Source organism: Tauraco erythrolophus, chromosome 4 (genome assembly GCF_009769465.1).
Source record: "Tauraco erythrolophus isolate bTauEry1 chromosome 4, bTauEry1.pri, whole genome shotgun sequence".
NCBI classification, from domain to species: domain Eukaryota; kingdom Metazoa; phylum Chordata; class Aves; order Musophagiformes; family Musophagidae; genus Tauraco; species Tauraco erythrolophus.
In genome coordinates, this window is record NC_141468.1 from 41,686,986 (window position 1) to 41,704,978 (window position 17,993).

Consider the following 17,993-nt stretch of genomic DNA (forward strand, 5'->3'; position numbering starts at 1 on the left):
AAAAAAAAAAGGAATACTTAAATAACAGTGGGATGTATGTGTGAAGACTGTTAAAAGTAGTCTATAATTGAGAGAGTGATTGGACTGATTAATAAAATTCAGGACTTCTATTCACTATGCAGAAAACCAGTTGTGCGTAGCATAGCTTCTCTCTGCAACAGAAGAAGCAAACAACCAACCCTTCAGTTTCATGCTGAGTTGGGAAAAAACCTCTGTCAGATTAATGCATGTTTTCCTATTATGGCCAGAAATGACATTAGAGAATCTGTGATTTTGACTGTCTGGCACTGTCTCTTTAACTGGATTAATCCAAGCCATGTTGTTACTCTTTCTGTTAAGTTTTCCATTTTACCTCTGCAGGGGTTTCGCAGCAGATTTATACAGATTTATACAGTCTCCTGGGTAGCAGTATCTCTTCTGGGTGACTTTTCTGGTCAAGAAGAGGGGAAGAGTTAGCTGTTCTTCATTGTATTCCTTGCACCTTATTTCTCAGCAGACTAAAGTGTTGCTTGGCTACTACTACTGCATGCTAATACAAATGCCTGTCTAGAAAGCAAGTTTCGCTTTTCTTAAGGTGACATCAGATTTTGTTCTGCTTTAGTTAGAAAAAGTTATCAACCAGTTCTGTCTTCCTTCTTCTGGATTCCTAATGTCACATCTCTTGTTGACTTACGAGCTCTCTTCCAGGATTTTGCCCCACTTCTCATTTGTGTGGTGGAAATTTTAGTTCTTAGCCCATTTACATCATCTTTATATTGGATAAGTTTCTTTTGTCTGACTTTTTGTATTTAAGAAATACGAGACTTGCCACCCTCTGCAAGGTGGTACAGGGAGGAGAAGCAAGTTGTGAGACTTGGTTCTGTGAACATTTTATCATACAGTTTTGTGAAAGTTTTACCATACATATAAAAAAATCTTGAAATGAAAATACCAAAAATACCAAATATTTGTTTTTGAATCCCTTAATTTAGCCATGCTGTTCTGTGTTAGTTTCATATTTTGCTGTTTTATAGTAAAGGAAGTAGTGTAACACAATTTAATCCAAACAGAACTTAATAGAAATAAAAACCCCAAGTTTTAAAATATTGGTGTTTAATGTAGGTTTTTTTCCTTCCCTTGACTTCAGTTACATAGTTTTATGTGCATTGCTATATGGGAAGTATTTAGAAGTGGAAGCACAGAGCCTCACAGCACGGCTGCCAGCAGAGGGCTGCCTCCAGGCCTGGAACGCCTCCACCCTGCCTTGCAAGCCAGCCCTGGAGCTGTCGAAGCCAGGGCAGCCTTTCAGGATTGCCATGTGGGCTCTTTGTGTTGCCTGCGCCTGGTAACCTCCTACAGCCCAGGGCTTGTAGGGGCGTCGCTAGGGCTGTGCTGGGCAGCCTGAGCCAGGGAGTGCTCTTTTAAACGAACTGGAATCCAGGTGGTTGCCTTGTGTAAAGGCTCTGGTTTAGGAGATGAGAATTGCACCCAGTAAGTTGTTGGGGTTTGTTTTCTGCCAAGCTGCTGCCATGGGAATTAAGGTGACGGTGACAAATCAAATGGGTCTGTTTGGTAGTAACCTCAAGTTGAATTATTGGTAGGGCTTTAACAGCTCAGTGTTACTGCTCCTTAATGCCAAATCTAACTTAACTATTTAAAAATCTTTGTTATATTTATTTTGATTGTTTTATTTCTTATGACTGCAGAATTCATCACGAAGAATTGTAATTTCAGAAATCAGTTTGTGTTGGATTGTTTTGTTGATCATCATTTTGTGGTGTTTTTTTTCCCCCTTTAGAGATCACATGGTCTTCTAAAGAAGTCATGGGTAGCTGTTGTAGCTGTCCAGATAAAGAAACTGTCCCAGATAACCACCGAAACAAGTTTAAGGTAAGCAACTGATGTGGTATACTGTGAATCATTTTGTTGCTCTCTTGCAGAATAGATCTCTGATGGAAAATATTTAAATGAAAATAGGGTGGGAGTTACTGAATGGTAAAAATATTGCAGGGTTGCAGGTGTCGCTGGCTGCAGGTTTCTCTTGTCCCTTTGAGAAATCCTCTCTTACCAGCAGTGACAGGAATTCTCTAGACAGGGTAGGCTTTTTTATGACCATTTGGATCTTCAGGAAGGAGAAGGTGGCCTGTGCTTTTGATCCATCTCCATTTCAGTTGGTAGGGCCAAAGTAAGCGTTGTTGCCTCTGGGAAGTTATGGAGTTGTAAGCGAAAGGGAAGAGCTATTGGAGAAGTGTGATTATGAACTGAAATGCGGAGTCAGCAATGCAAAATTTTATCAGCAATGGATTGATTTTACTTGAAGATTACTACTGATTATAGCATTTTGAGAATTTTTGTCCTTTATTTGAAGAAATTTTATTTGTAAATGTGTTTCTGTCCCTCTGGAATTTTATAAGCTTGTGAACGCTTGTTCATGTGCTTAACATGCTTAACATGAAGCTGCTGAAGTCAGTGACTTTTAAGTAAACATACCTTTGCATAGTCACACGAATCAGATTTGCTTCTGTGCTCCAAACTGTCTCTGTGAGTTGGCAAAGGAATGTAATGCTTCCATAGTGAAAATGATTCATGCGTTGCCTTAGGGCAACACCAAAATGAGCTTTAAAGCCATGGGAATTTCTGGAAATGTTTAATATTATCAGTACAAAAAGCTGAAGGATACAATATTTTTCTGTTTTCTTGCGTTTTATACGTTTGACATCACTTTGTGTAACTAGTTCCTATTTTTCTCCTCATAGAATTTCTCTATTCTCTATTGTTTGTGTGGGTTGCTGATTTAGCAGCAGAGGGGAGAAGATGAAAGAATGTAATTTGCAAAATGAAGAAAGTTGGCGTAAGCCTCAGTGGCAGATGAAACTATTCCTAATTCTTTTCAGTTGACTAGATTTCAAGTTGAAAGTGTCTCATTAAGGAATAACATTAATGGATACCATAGGGAAGATTTTTTGGTAGCCTTTGTATTGGGTAAGAAAGAATCCCACTAAAGGTAGCATTGTGAGGTAAAATAGATGTAGAGGAAAATATGCATTGTCCGAATTCCGTAAAGAATGCAGGTGACCTCAAAATGGTTTAAAAGCAGAAAGAAAAAGAGTTTAAGCTTTATGCACATGTTTCCATGCAAGTTACCATAGCGTATTTGAATTATTTGATGACTTTAAAAAGGCAGGAAAAAAAAAATTTAAAGCAGTCTGATGATTCAGCACAGTGCAAGGCTATACAGGTATGTGAAGGAAGCTTTATCTTGGAGCCCCTTATCCTTTTTCATTCCTTTTCTCAACTGTAAGTGGGGTTATATGACAAAGCAAATATTTCACTTTTTTTTTTTGAGAAACAGGGCTCTGAAAGATTCCATTATCTGAGGTATGCCTTATCTGTGTGGAAATAGTAGAATATGTACATAAAGCCAGTTTATTTTTTAAAAAAAGATATTTAACTTTCCAATATGTTTTATTTTAAATTTCTCCTCAGATTTTACAATCATGTTACGCAGTCTCATTCATATTGTTTTAAAATATGTAGTATTTTAAAATAGGTATTATTTTAATTCTCAATTGGGGGATCAAAGGAACTGGTTTGGTAAGATTTGGGGTGGTTTTAAACTTTTAGGTCAAGGATCATAACTAACATGACAGAGCAGATGGCGCACATCAGTAAAACATTATTAGTAATGGTATTGGTGCTCAAAAGGCTACTTACATAATGCTATTTAATGTCCTTTTTATAGGTTATTAACGTGGATGATGATGGTAATGAACTGGGTTCTGGCATAATGGAACTTACAGATACAGAACTAATTTTGTACACCCGTAAAAGGGACTCTGTAAAATGGCACTACCTCTGTCTCCGTCGCTATGGCTATGACTCAAATCTTTTCTCTTTTGAAAGTGGCCGAAGGTGTCAAACTGGACAAGGTATGTGGAATTTTTGTATATAACGTTTTTTTTAAATTTATTTGCTGTTGGAAGACAATTTTGTTTAAAAAAAAATGCTGTAGTTTTATATGTGAATGTGGTTTCTGGGGAAAAAGTAAGTTACATTATGAGGAATGTTCTTACGGTAAAATGAGGATTTGAGTTGCACACAGTTTTTGGCATTGTAGGTCTGGAGCACTTCATGCTTGTATGTATGGATACTTCTGGTCAACTTAGGAGGTGGTTTTGACGGGGAAATTCTCCTACCTCAGAGGTTGACTTGACTTTCAGGGAGGGGTCGTGAAACCTGGAACTGTGGAGGAATCTCTCTGGAATTCGAATAACTTCATATTTTTAAAGACTGGAGCACTGATATGAACTGGATATCCCTACCCTATTATTGTCTTCAGTAACACACTTGTGTTTCATCCTCTTCCTAAAACAAAAACACTTTCAGTTATATCAGTGACATCATTCTCAAATTTTTACACCTTTTGGTATGAAGTGTGTAAACTGCAGCTATGCTTAGTTATTTTCTGTGTGGCTTTAACTGGAAAAAGATGGTTACCTTTCCAGTTCCCAGATCATGCCTGCCTTGGTCAAGGTTGGCTCTCCACTGAGAAGATTTAGGATTTTCTCTGTCTCTTCACTGCAGCAGTCCCCAAAGGAATAGCTGTTTTGCTTGAGGTCTCAGCCTCATTTTGCACCTTTCTATCGTGATATAGCTGTGTGTTGTTGGAGTTGTTATGTATTCATGTGTTGTGAAATTCAATGTTATGGTTCACATTCATTTCAAATGTTACAGTATACTCCATACTAAACTAAATTTTCAGACTTCGTAGAAGAAAATAATAAACTTTGCTTTGAAGAAAATCACTTTAATGGATTTTGCAGGTTTAATTTACTGCTTCTTCTAAACATGTAAAATAGATACTAATAAAATTAAATTAAAAATAGTATTTTGAAGGTTCTTTTCCATGGCCTATTAGCATCTGCAAAATTTTCCACCGAGTCTAATAAGCTTTTCTGCTTCCCTCCTAATTCTTTTTTTTTTTTTTTTTTTAAATAGAGAAGATTAAGCAGGCTATGTAAGCAGCAACCCTTTCCTCCCTCTTTTGTTTCTTGCCTTTCTTACGTAATATTAAAATACTGTGAATATTGAGAAAAAAGAAATCTGGCAGAAAATGTTCTCTCTGGTGCCTTTTTGCAATGGAGCATTGTTCCTGAGACCTACACTGGGTTTTGTGGGCACGGTTGCAAAACTTCATCTTCACTTGGTGAGATGACCGAGAATTTTTCATTTGAGAATACCCTGAATACCACCCAGCAACTTTTACTGATGGCATTACTCAACATTCTTGTTTGTGTTTTCCATTTAATCTCAAATTGTATCTATTGATAAGTTGTCAGAATGCACTGATGGTGAAACATTGAGTTTGTGCTGGGTATTAAAAACCTTGAAGACGTATTTGGGAGTCCAGCTAATAGATAATTCAGAATAGAAAACTTGGAGGAGCTGGTGTGTCACCATATTGTGTGACAGATCACATTGTATTTAATGTGAATGTATTTAATAAAAAGCAATGTTTCATCAAGTTGTTTTTGCGTGCAGTTTTAGTGCCAATTTGGTTTATCTCATATTTTAAGGAATCAGCAATTTGAAAGCACTTTTTTAAAACCAAGGGGTAAATGCAGCTGAATTTCTCAGAAACCTATTGAGAGCTTTTTAAAGCTTGTGAACCTAGATTTTTTTTCTTCCCCCCTAGTAAGATTTAAGTATCCAGTGTGAATTTTTAGAACATTTCAGAAATTTCAAAAAATTAAACATGGACTATTGTACTTGAGCTGAATCAGGGGTTGGGGAAATGTAGCAGCAGCTCTACAGCTGCTGTGTTGCAAGCATGAGGCTTATTCACTGCACCAGCTGAATATTAATTGTTGATCGTCATTCCTCTTAGCCCATTTGGTATATTCCCAGCTGGGTTTTTGTGAACTTCTGCCATGTGGAGCATTTCTGGTAGTTCTGATCTGTCACAGTTCTGTGTTCTTAAATAAATACATGATTATAGTAATTGCCAGCATATTAACATAATTGCACTTCGAGAACTAGCTATGTAGGTAGGTAGTTCTTAGTAAAGAGTGTTTCTAGGTTGTAATACTCGCTTTAAAAAATGAGCACCTGCACCCACGTTTAACAAGCGTGTCAACTTTAACTTCATGCTTTCAATGGAAGAATAATCCAAAGCTGCGACTTTGCTGGTGAGGGTAAGTTGGGGCGCTCCCTGCTGTTTAAAGGCAAAGTGGCACAATACAGACGCAAAATCCATGGTATTGCTGCTAACTTTGTGTTCCCTGTCTATCCTTTAGCCTAAAGCAATTGGTTTGTTACTGTCTGTTTCACAGTTTGTCTTACTAGCTTTTCATTTGAATCTTCTTAAAGAAACTACACTTTTACCCAGTGTTTTTAAATCCTTCTTTCCTGTTGTGCAGGTATCTTATTTTTATGGTAATTTAATAGAAATCTGGTTTAAAAAATATGAACTTGTCGCACCACAGTAGTTTCATTTAGTGGTTGGTGGGTTTTTTTTTGTTTCGTTTTTGGTGTGTTGTTTTTTTTTTTTTAATTTATTTATTTAACAGGTATCCTTTTTATCAGCTTAAAAAAAAATCTTGCCCTCTTTTGTGGTTTGTTTTTTTTTAATTCCTCATTTAGCACTCAAAACTTAGTTTTGGTCTTAACTGAATCAGTTTTCTGTTCTAATTTAACTTTTGGTGCATGGGAATCTTTTTCTTCTGTTAGATAAGCACTTTAAAGGTTCTCACAGTAATTTTGTGTGTTTTGGTGCAATAAAAATTTCTTAACATTTTTACTTCATTAACAGGTATTCATTACGTGGATTCCAGTTCTATTTTTTTGAAAGTTATGTAAAACGTAAGGCATGTTTCTTATGTTAAAGGATTTTGATTTTTTTCTTGTGTATTTATAGGAATCTTTGCCTTTAAATGTGCCCGTGCAGAAGAGCTATTTAATATGTTGCAAGAGATAATGCAGAATAATAGCATAAATGTGGTAGAAGAACCAGTAGTAGAAAGGAATAATCATCAAACTGAGTTGGAAGCTCCAAGAACCCCTCGAACACCTACCAGTAAGTATGGTTATACTGTCAGATGCCATATCTGAATGTAATGTGGTATTTAGCTGAAAATAGCATTTAATTTGCATTAAATCTTTAAGCAATTAAAAAGAAAACTAATTTAAAGCTAAGATGCTCATTATCAGTAATGCATTCTCATGAGGTACTTGCTGAGGATTCTCTTTCAAGAATCCTAAGTCTTGGGAGCAGAACTGTCATAGTCAAGTTTTTCAGCTTTAAGGAACAAGTTTTGGAAGCTTGTTATGAACACTTATGAATACACCTATTGAATTGCTTTATAATATATCACCATATTTCACTTGTGGCATGTCTGAGAAATGTTAATGTTGGACAATGTTCCAGCCTTTTTATTAGCAGAAAAAGTAGTGGCACTATCAGTTCTACAGTGGGTTTGGAATCTTTATTTTGCTGTGATTAGATGGATGGGTAGAGCGAAGTCCTTTCGGAAATACTGGAGGGTTTGAGGTAATATCAGGCAGATGGCTTGGTATTTGAAGCTAGGAATTCCAGATTATCAATGATTTCAGAGAAATGGAAGCTTAAGCAAATAAGTCCCTCTTTGTTAGGGAGACATATTGTTAATGGTATAAAGAGAAGTTGGATAGGGAGTTTTACAAGGAGGACTGCGGTGTGTAATACACCTAGATTTCAGTGGTTGCTTCAGACATGTTTCCCAGTAAACACTGGGATGCTATACTCGGCAATTTGCTTTCCCTTTCCTTCCCCCCAGCAAAATTGAGTCTTGTGATTATTTAATATTGTTTTACATATTTTAATTTCTCTTTTGAAAATGAAGATATAAAGCATCTTACTCATATACAGTAAAATGTTCTATTTTAATATGGTTTTGCTTGTTTTCTAATTGAATCAGCTCCTGGGTTCAATGCACAAAGTTTACCTAATGGCTATCCCAGATATCCATCTTTTGGAGATGCTTCATCACATCCTTCCAGCAGACATCCTTCTGTTGGAAGTGCACGCCTCCCCTCTGTTGGTGAAGAATCAACACATCCTTTACTTGTAGCAGAGGAGCAAGTGGGTATTTTTTTTTTCCCCTTATATAACTTAGGTTCTACATTAATTCACATTTTTCTAATGCTTGTTCTATAGGCTTTCATTTGTGTTTTTCAGTATCAGGTGTAATGTATTTCTACCATATGTTAACTACCTCAAAAAAGTGTTTGCTTTGCCTCTTTAAAATGATACTTGTAGGAGAGCTTGCTGAGGAAAAGCAGCTATTTTAAGTTGCTCTTCATATTTATGTACAAATAAAGATATAGAAAGTATGTATTTGCATATAGTCTGTTCAGGAATTTCAGTAATTATTATACACATAAATCATACTTTATAATGAGAGATCCTGGTAAAAAGAGTTAAGTCTTCTATTTGGCAAATAGAAATGATGGAATAATTTAAGGTAGAAGGGACCTCTAGAGTCCTCTAGGTCAAAGTTTAAAGTTAGAGGCAGCTGCACAGAGCCTTGTCCTGTCATGCTTTGAGTACTCCAAACAAGGGGATTCCCCAGTGTCTCTGAGCCGTATGTTCTGGTGTTTCACCACCTTTGTTGTGAAAGCATTTCTCCCTAATGTGTAATGAGATTTTTTCCTGTTACAGCTGATATCCATTGCCCCTTAGGCTTTTTCTGAACATCTCCAAAAAGGGTCTGGCTCTGTCTTTTCTTTATCTGTTAGGTAGTTGCAAACAGCTATTAGGTGGTTTCCTGGCCTTCTCTTAAGACTGAACAAGGATGGTGTTCTTGGCTTCTCCTTGTATGTCACATGCTCCAGCTCCTGTAATCACGGCCCTCCACTGGACTTGCTCCGGTATGGTGATGTCTGTCTTATACTGGGGAGCCCAGATTCAGACTCACCAGTGCTAAACTGACAGTAATAATAACTTTCCTTAACCTACTGGCTGTGCTTTTGTTAACACAAACCAATGCACGTTTGGTTTTCATTGCTGCGAGGGCACACTGCTGGCTCATATTCAACTTAACATCCACGTGGACTCCTGCTGCTTTTCTGCACAGCTGTTTTCAAGTCAGTTGGTGCCTACCCTGTACTGTTGGTGGTCTTCAATAGCAGGCACTGGACTTTGTGTTTGCTGTTGATGAACTTAATGAGGTTTCTATGAGGTCAATTCTCCAGGCTGCTGAGATCCCTGTCAGTGGGAACCCTACCAATCTGGGATAGACTGAAAACTTTCCGAGAGTGTGTTCTATCTCATCATTCAGGTTGCTGGTGAAAATGTTAATCAAGTTTAATAAAATGTAATGTGGTTTAGGAAGATTCTCGTGTGTGACAGGAAACAGTGTTGGAAACCGGAGAAGGTAACCAGAGCAAAGTGCACTGAACTGTCTTGTGGGGAAGGATTTGTTAGGAGCCCCCACAGAAGAGTCCAAGTGTTACTGTTGAAGTTACTGAAGAGTAAATTAATTTAAAGAATCAGCGTAGGAGTCAAGTGAGCTGTAAATAACACTTCAGCTTGTAGAGCTTGACAGAGAAGTTGGGAAGGCGAGATGACTGCTGCTGTAAAATACTACTTTCTCTGTTTGGGTATCCGGACACAGAATTAAAATTTGGAGAAGGAATCCATTACTCCAGTCTTTCCCATTCAGCCTTATGTTGATCCATTGTAGGAACTTGGAGGGATAACCTAGTGGTGTATTCCTGCCTTTCGTAGTGGCATCTGGTGCCAGCTCCTTCTCCGTTTAAATTGAGTGCAACAGTTCATATGGAATTGTGTATTTTTTTTACTTCAGTTTCCGGTATTAAGAGGCTGTTGGCTCTTGAAGAAAGAGTAGACTGTTCTTCCAGTAGAGCCAATCTCTCTTCTCATTGCTTGAGTAGTACACAAGGCTAGATCCTGAGGTGTTTTTAGGTTTGAGTTGGGTTGGGTTTGTTTTGTTTTATTTGTAATGGGCAGTAAATTTCCTTTCCAGTGTAAGAATTACAAAGACAAATTTAGCCAAAGCAACTGTTGGTCACTATCGTGGTAAGCTGGGACAACAAAGTAGAGCTCTGCTTTTTTGATTTGTCCAAGCGAACTAATGAGGTAAGCTGAAGCAGCCCAAGGTTGCCCTCACCAGAGCAGAGCTGGAGTAGAACCTGAAAAGCTGAAACTAGAGCACAACTGAGATAAAACATCAAATCAAAATAATTATTCATGTCGAAGGTAAATTCTATTCTTTTGTTAGAGGAACATTAACAAAACCAATAAAAAAATTTCAGGGGAAAAAAACTAAAACTGAACACAGTTCAGCAAAATGTGAGAGAGTTCACCTTTGCTCTTAAACAACTGCTATGATGAGATTTGGTTTTCAGGTATTTTGACAGGAAAAGTGGGGAGCTAAGAAGGAAAGAAATTTGGAGGGGAAAAAAAAGGCACAAATAGCATTTGAATTTCCTTTTTTTTTTTCCCCTTCCCCTTTTAGGTGCACACTTATGTCAACACTACTGGGGTACAAGAGGAAAGAAAAAATCGATCAAGTGTGCATGCGCCACTGGAATCAAAGCTTTCTAACACTGAAACGACTAAAGTGAAAGAAGATCAGATGTGTACTGATGACAGAGATGCTCAGGTTCTCCTGGAGCCTGAAGGAGTCAAGTTTGTTTTAGGACCAACACCTGTTCAAAGGCAGTTAATGGAAAGAGAGAAACTGGAGCAACTTGGGAGAGACCAAGTTAGCGGCAGCAGCACAAACAACACTGAATGGGACACTGGGTACGACAGTGATGAACGTAGAGAAACACCATCTGGTAATAAATTGGTGTATGAAAATATAAATAGGTTATCAATCCCTAGTGCCTCAGGGGTCAGGAGAGGTCGTTTGACATCAACCAGTACCTCAGACACCCAGAACATTAACAACTCTGCTCAGAGGAGAACTGCGCTGTTGAACTATGAGAACTTGCCATCCTTGCCTCCTGTTTGGGAAGCCCGCAAGCTGAGTAGAGATGAAGATGACAGTTTAGGACCAAAGACCCCATCTCTGAATGGCTACCACAATAACCTAGATCCAATGCATAATTACGTCAATACAGAGAATGTAACAGTACCAGCAAGTGCTCACAAAGTAGAATTTACCCGACGTCGGGACTGTACCCCAACAGTCTTTAACTTTGACATTAGGCGTCCAAGTTTAGAACACAGGCAGCTCAACTATATACAGGTTGACTTGGAAGGTGGTAGTGACTCCGACAACCCTCAGACTCCAAAAACCCCCACCACTCCACTTCCGCAAACTCCAACCAGGCGCACAGAGCTGTATGCTGTGATAGACATTGAAAGAACTGCTGCTATGTCAAGCTTGCAAAAAGCACTGCCCCGAGATGATGGTACTTCTAGGAAAACTAGACATAACAGTACTGACCTGCCTATGTGAGCCTGGGAAGCGTTAAATCATTTGCACCTTTTGTGAAGTTTATAAAATTGAAGATGCAAGTACTTTGCATTTCTTAACACTAACGCCTTTTATAGACTAATAGAACTTTTTCTGCATACTTCATGTACTTGTCTAACTAAAGGGAATTAATGTAGAGCAAGTATTCATTTAGGTAACACTATTTCATTCTACAGTAGTAGTAATTACCGCATAGCAGCGTCACCACCTTTCACAGTGCCTCTTTAAATTGATTAGTGTCTGAGTGACATGCCAGTGTTGAATTTATGAATATTCTGGTCTGGTGCCTATACTCATTAATGGCATTTATAACACTTTTTAAAGCCTCTTGATATGTGCATTATTAGCAGGTAAACCTCATCTTTCAAGATACAGATCTTCTGTTCATTCCTCATTGAAGTGGCTCCTCCAGAATGAAATGTATGTAATGCATTAATTCACTCAGTTTGACATACACAAGATACGTTGGTTCATCTCAAGGGATAATAAACACCACAGCTTTTGTCTTTTTTTTTTTAAAGACCACATGGGCAAGAAGGCCTCTGATTCCCGATAGTTTTCTTAACTTGTGTGATATTTGAGAGGTCACACTGAAGTTCATTGATCAGAGCTATAAACGCATCTAAACCCAGCCTTAAGCTCCTTCCACTAGAAGAGAATTCCGAGTGGTGGATCAAGTTCCCTGTGAAATCTGGCAGAATTTTAATCTCTAATATTAGAGGTTTTTTTTTTTTTTTTTTTTGTGAAGGAATTCACAGGTTGGCTGTATGAATTAAGGCTCTCTTGTAATTTCTTAGTTCAGTGTGCCTTCCTTTCTTTGCATTTGTGTGTTTCTTTTTTATCTGTTTGGTAATGTCTTGTTTTAAAAGTCAAAATTTGTACATAGCTTTAATTATTGTTCAGGGTCGTTTATGTGTTTGTCTTACTCTTTGCATTTGACAAAGAAAGACTCGTGAAGGTCAAATGGTTGTCTTTGTCCAGTGTTCTACTTTTTTATGCCTGACAGAAATATCCCAGCTCTCCAGCAGCATGCATTATTGCACAACTGGAAATGTTTATTATGCAGTTATTGTCTTCCTCTAAAGCATCAGACACAGGTTCCACGGGAGGCAGGGTACTGGACTTGATAGTTCTTTATAGAAAATTGTACATTCTAGCAATGTGCAACCATAGTTGATCATATACTTTAATTTAGAAAGATACGTAGTAAATTATCTGAAGGTAGTATTATCTATGAGCATACTTCTTTTCCTTTGCAGTTGCTGAACTTGGCTGCTCCGTGTTACAGGTACATCCAGGTAGAATGTTCTTTGTTGAATACAACAGATGCGCCCTTAGCAAAAGTTTTTGTGTTTTGGGTTGTTTGGGTGTTTTTTTTTTTTTTAATACTCTGAATAATTTTAGAATTCTGGCAGTATTGCAAGTGCGCCTTGGTACTAGCAGCAGAACAGATTACTCTTGAGCCTATGATTGCAAAGGGACTGACACTTGTGTGAACTGGTGTGATGTAAAATAACCCATGAACTGTGAGTGAGGAAAAACATGCAAGAAAAGCCATTTGGAGATCCGAAAAATAATTAAGGGTCTTCATGCAATATTTGAATTGAAGTTTTATAAAAAACAAGCTACAATTACTTTCAGTCTTAAATTGGAGTGTATTCCTGTTCCTCTGTTAACTTTTTCTTTGATCTTCTTCCAGTGTAGTAGTGCAGCAGTAGTAGCACCTGAAATACGTGTCTTGCCACACCATTAAGGGATATCAGGCAACCTTTTCACTCTGACTTTCATTATTCTTTACAGACTGAATGGTACTGAAATACCAGATGCACAAAGGACATAATCTGCAGAAGTAAAAGATAGGAGTCACTGAGACCATTATGAGGGACTTAAATCTCATCAACGATTTCACAGTCAACCTATGCACACTCTTGTGATAGACTTGACTTGTGGGGAGACTTTGGTACTCAAGAAGGTAATGACTACCTAGAGCTAGAGGTTTTACAGGTCTGCAGTGTTAATGCTCCTTCACATCTTTGCCATTGCCTCACCTTATGCTACAGACCAGTCTTGGTCTGTTCTGAAGAGAAATTACCAGATATTGCAAAATACTTACTGGGTTAATGATACTGGTGTGATTCTTGTTCTTAGCTTATAACTAACTTAAATTTGTAAGTCGAACTAATGCTTCAGCATGTGTTTCGAGGTGTTTGATCGAGCTAGCTGCCTAGAAATATTTGGTCCTTATCTATATAGTCTGGGTGTTTCAGAAATACTAATTAATTGGACCCTTAAAACAAACCTGAGAGGCAGGGAAGTAATATTCTTAATTGATAACTAGGGAAACAGAGGCTTCAGGTAGATCCTAGGTGACCTGCTGAAATTACCACAATCCCTACTTAGTTTTGGTGCACTGTCCTGTGTGTTATCCTTAGTAGTCTCAGATACAAGGGATGGTCTGAGTAAATTTTCTTATGTTGTTGCAGATTTCACAGTACTTCATAGGGGGTGTTTTCTTAGCTCTGGTCACCAGAATGGAGAACATAATGAAATTGCAACTTTCTGTAGTCTTAATTGTATTAACAAGTCTGACAACATATTTTTCCAGGATTACGTTTTTACCCTCTTACATTTTACAGGTGGGATAATGCTTTCTTATTTTGCGTACGCTGCAGACATACTGGGTAGTCCCTGTTACTCGCGCTACTCATCTTTAGAATTCCTTATTTTCTGCCCCTTGAAGTAGATGTAGTTGCAATGCACTTTACCCTTTGAGACTTGGTAAATATTTTTTCAGTGTAGTCTCTTCTAAAGGCTGTGATGTTAGGTTTAGTGTCTGTAATCTAGGATTCAGTTTTCAGCTGAAATCTCTCCACAGTATTTAGATCGTATTTATTTTGGGCCCACAGGTGTACAGACTGAGAAACTACAAATACGTAACCATTTTCTTTAGCAACTGAGACGTGTTAAGTTTACATAAACTAGGTCCTGCAAAAATGGTAGCATCTGCATCAGTTCTGCGTTCCATCCATAACATGCAGTTGGCTGCTACCCTTCCAGTACATTTGACAAGGGAAAGCCTTTAACTGTAGGTTTTCCTTCAATGCAGTGATTTGGGAAAGACATACATTAAGGTATCTTTTAAACAAGAACACTGAGTTGGTAAAAAAGATGAAACAGTGACCAAAAGTACATAATAAAGATTTTACTAGAAATACAGCTAGTGAGAATTTAATCCGTTGATTATGGCAGGAAAATATTTTTTTTTTCTCAAATTGATGTCAAGAGGAGGACCAATTTTTTTAAGTTTGTGGTGTTTCTTGGTGACTCCATGAAACAATATAAAAAAGACCATTTTGAAAACATTAACTCTCATTAGAACATTTTTTGTTTCCCCCAATAAGTATGTTTTGCATATGGCAGGGGTTGAATGTAATGGTGTGCATTGAAGCAGAATTCCTGTTTCTATTAAGTCTACAGAACTTTTATAGCAATCTTAAGTGTTCAAATAGTCATTTCATATCATAAACTGCTTGATTTTTTTCCCCCCTCCCCCTAGATGTCTGGATTTTTATGTGTGTGTGTTTACACCTCTGGCTAGGGCTTGGGTGTGAAAAGGGCCACAGAAAGGTGTAAGCCGTTCAAAGTCCAAACCAATGCCGGAACAGGGCTGCTCTTTTGCAGGTGACAGACCAGCGGTTGATTTTGCTGGTTTTGTAACAGTGTGTATTGATTCCAAATCTAGCTATCCTTGTTTTTTGTTTTATATTTAACCACTTCTCAATGAGACAGAGTCAGGAGAGAGCAGATCGTCTTTATTCACTGTTGTTGAAGTAAAAATGGAAGTTCTGATTAATGTCAGTTACTTTGAGCATGTAATGATGTATCTGATTTGGACCTCTATTTCTAAGCAGTATTCTCCTCTTTGTGTAAGGTGGGATCAATGGTGAAATTCCATTTCTGCACTGTACTAATTTATTTAATGGCTGAAAATGAGATGAAACTGATTTAGTAGGAACTAATAGTGGACTTAAATCTGAAAATCTCCTATTTCCCCTGAAGAAGTTTGGTCCTTCAGTTTGATAGATAGAATTAGGTGTTTTTGGAATTTAATTGTAAGATCTTTCCCATCTTTTCCTTGAGGCAGCAATTCAGGCATTTATATTTGACAGTATTTACTTAATATAAACATAAGTTCATTTATGATATCTTTATTTCAAATTCACATACACTCCAAAAAAAAAAAAAAATCCAGAAGAAATTCCACCACAAAAAACTGCGTTAAGATGGAGTCAAGTTTGCTGATAGCCTTTTTACAGAGCATATACAAAAAAGATAGGAAGTCATGTGTTAAGGTTATTTTCACAATCTTTAGGAATTACTTCCTCTTTTGGACAAGATAAGTGAATAAGAAAAAAACCAAACCCAACACAAAACAACTTAGCAGCTGCGGCTCTGACCATGTATGCATTATTTCTTGTGATTCTGTGCTGTAAGGTATGATGACTAAGTCTGTCTGATGTCTAATGAGGATATTATCCTAACACGGTGTTTACTCCAGATTAACGCAGTATTTTGTTTGGAAATATGTAGGTGTACAGATAGAATATGAGAGAGAAAGTTACCTTTAAAGTTGATGAAACAAGTGTTGGACATTTCTATATTTTTATATATTACAAAGGGCATTTTTAAATTTTTCTTGCAGTTTTAGTAATTATTTAGTGTGGTAATATACATATATTGTGACAATGTTTTCTGCTATATCCATTACTTTGGTGTAATTCTATTTTATGTAGCAAATACGTGTCTATACAAAGGAGATTGTGTAAAAACTACGAGTAAGAAATAGGCTCGAGCCCTTCAGAACAGGGACCGTCTTCCTCTTTGTCTGCAAAGTACCGAACGCCTTGGGGTCCCAAGGCAGCTCACCTCCGAGACCCACGGTGGCCGAATTGCCACGCCATGAGCGTGGAGGAGCAGCTCCTCCGCTTTCCACGAGAAGCCTTAGTACAGAACGTGCCATGAAGCTCACCTTGCCGCTCCCCAGTGCTGGGGCTGTGCGCAGTCATTCCCAACGCCACCAGCCAACAACCCAGAGAGCCCAGAGTCCGCGTCCCCTTTGCTCGCCAGTCCTTCCCTTTGGCAGTAGGAAAGGAAGCCTGAGGTAGGGGCTTTGATGTCATCAGGAAATCTTCCTCGTTAGCAGGGTGATCCTTCCAGAGCTTGTTCGGGCCTCATGCAGCGTCCTTTGAAGACAAACGATTCGTGTTGACTTCAAGGGCCACTGGATGTGTTCCTACAAGATCAAATTCTGCTGATGTAACAGCTCTGTTACACCTGAGGACCTGGTTGGTCAAGTTCTTCAGGAATGGTCTAAAAATACTGTAAAAATATAAATATATTTAATTACATGTACTGAAAAAAAATTCCTATTTGTTGTGGTCAGAGTTCAGATTACTATGTGAATTTTGATTTCTTAGTCATACTTGCATATATATTGCTTTAACTATTATGTATGAAAGAGGAAGTGATTCTAAAGTGTGTGAGAGATCAGGATTACACCTGTTTTTTAATGGTTATGTTATGTAGGAATGGATGTCAGCAAATTTAACTCCATATTAATGCAGTTTTTTTGCATTAGAATATGTGTATATCGTACACCCACATTTTATATATAATATATTATATATTTGGTACTAACTTTGTATTTTCCCTGAAATTTTGCCAAATGTCGAACACAGCTGTTCTCACTTGTAAGACTTTGGTACTTAATAACTGAATGTATAAGAAATGCTCTGGTATGAAAGGAAGAGAGTGTTGTACGGTATCCCACGATACAGATGTCTCAACCAGCAGGCACGTTGCCTTTCCCACATCCCGCTTCATCGCAGCATCACCTGTCGTCTCCTGAAAAAGCAGTCTGTGTTTTAAACTGCACTGCAGACCTGCCGTTACAGTACAGCGGAACACTGCTCTGGCATGAGAGCCGGCTGGCAGTGGTAGGAATACAGTAGTCACCAGTGTGCCACAAATGCATTTATTAAATGCAGAAATAGACACTTCTACAAAGGCCAAAATCTTATGTCGTATGTTCCTTTCCTGTCATTACGTTGTATGATATTGTAAGATTATTGTATGTCCTAATTTGCATTATAAAATGTTTTTTCCTACTTAAAGGCATAAATATAGCAACTTTGTATAAAGGTAGCTTTCTAGATTTTTATTTCTTTTATATAAAAAAGTCTAAACAGTGGGAGTACCATTGCCAAATTGTTTATAAGATTTCAATTAAATTGCCCTGTTCAATGATTTTGTTTTTACAAACAGTCTGTATTTCTCTTATGGAAAAAGTGATATTATACTATGCAGAAAGAGTGTATTTTTATGCCATTCCACATTAATCTTAAAAAAAAAATAAAATTCACTTGTTTCAAGCTGTCATCAAGAAAGCTTACCAAACGTGCATTTTTAAAAAATGTATCATGTATTGTTTTTCCCCTTTACCAGTGCCAACTTCATTTGGAAAAAAAA

The 17,993-nt window shown here is 37.6% G+C and overlaps 1 protein-coding gene across 1 annotated transcript in view; it reads left to right on the forward strand.

Annotated features, from left to right (window-relative positions):
* FRS2 (fibroblast growth factor receptor substrate 2) overlaps positions 1-17,993 on the forward strand; it is a 59,171-nt gene extending 41,178 nt beyond the window's left edge. Inside the window, exons 3-7 of the mRNA XM_086610863.1 lie at positions 1,778-1,869; positions 3,722-3,908; positions 6,896-7,054; positions 7,935-8,098; positions 10,497-17,993. Of these exons, the coding sequence (XP_086466989.1) occupies positions 1,804-1,869; positions 3,722-3,908; positions 6,896-7,054; positions 7,935-8,098; positions 10,497-11,447 (1,527 nt within the window). The 5' untranslated portion in view covers positions 1,778-1,803 and the 3' untranslated portion in view covers positions 11,448-17,993. The remainder of the gene's footprint in view (positions 1-1,777; positions 1,870-3,721; positions 3,909-6,895; positions 7,055-7,934; positions 8,099-10,496) is intronic.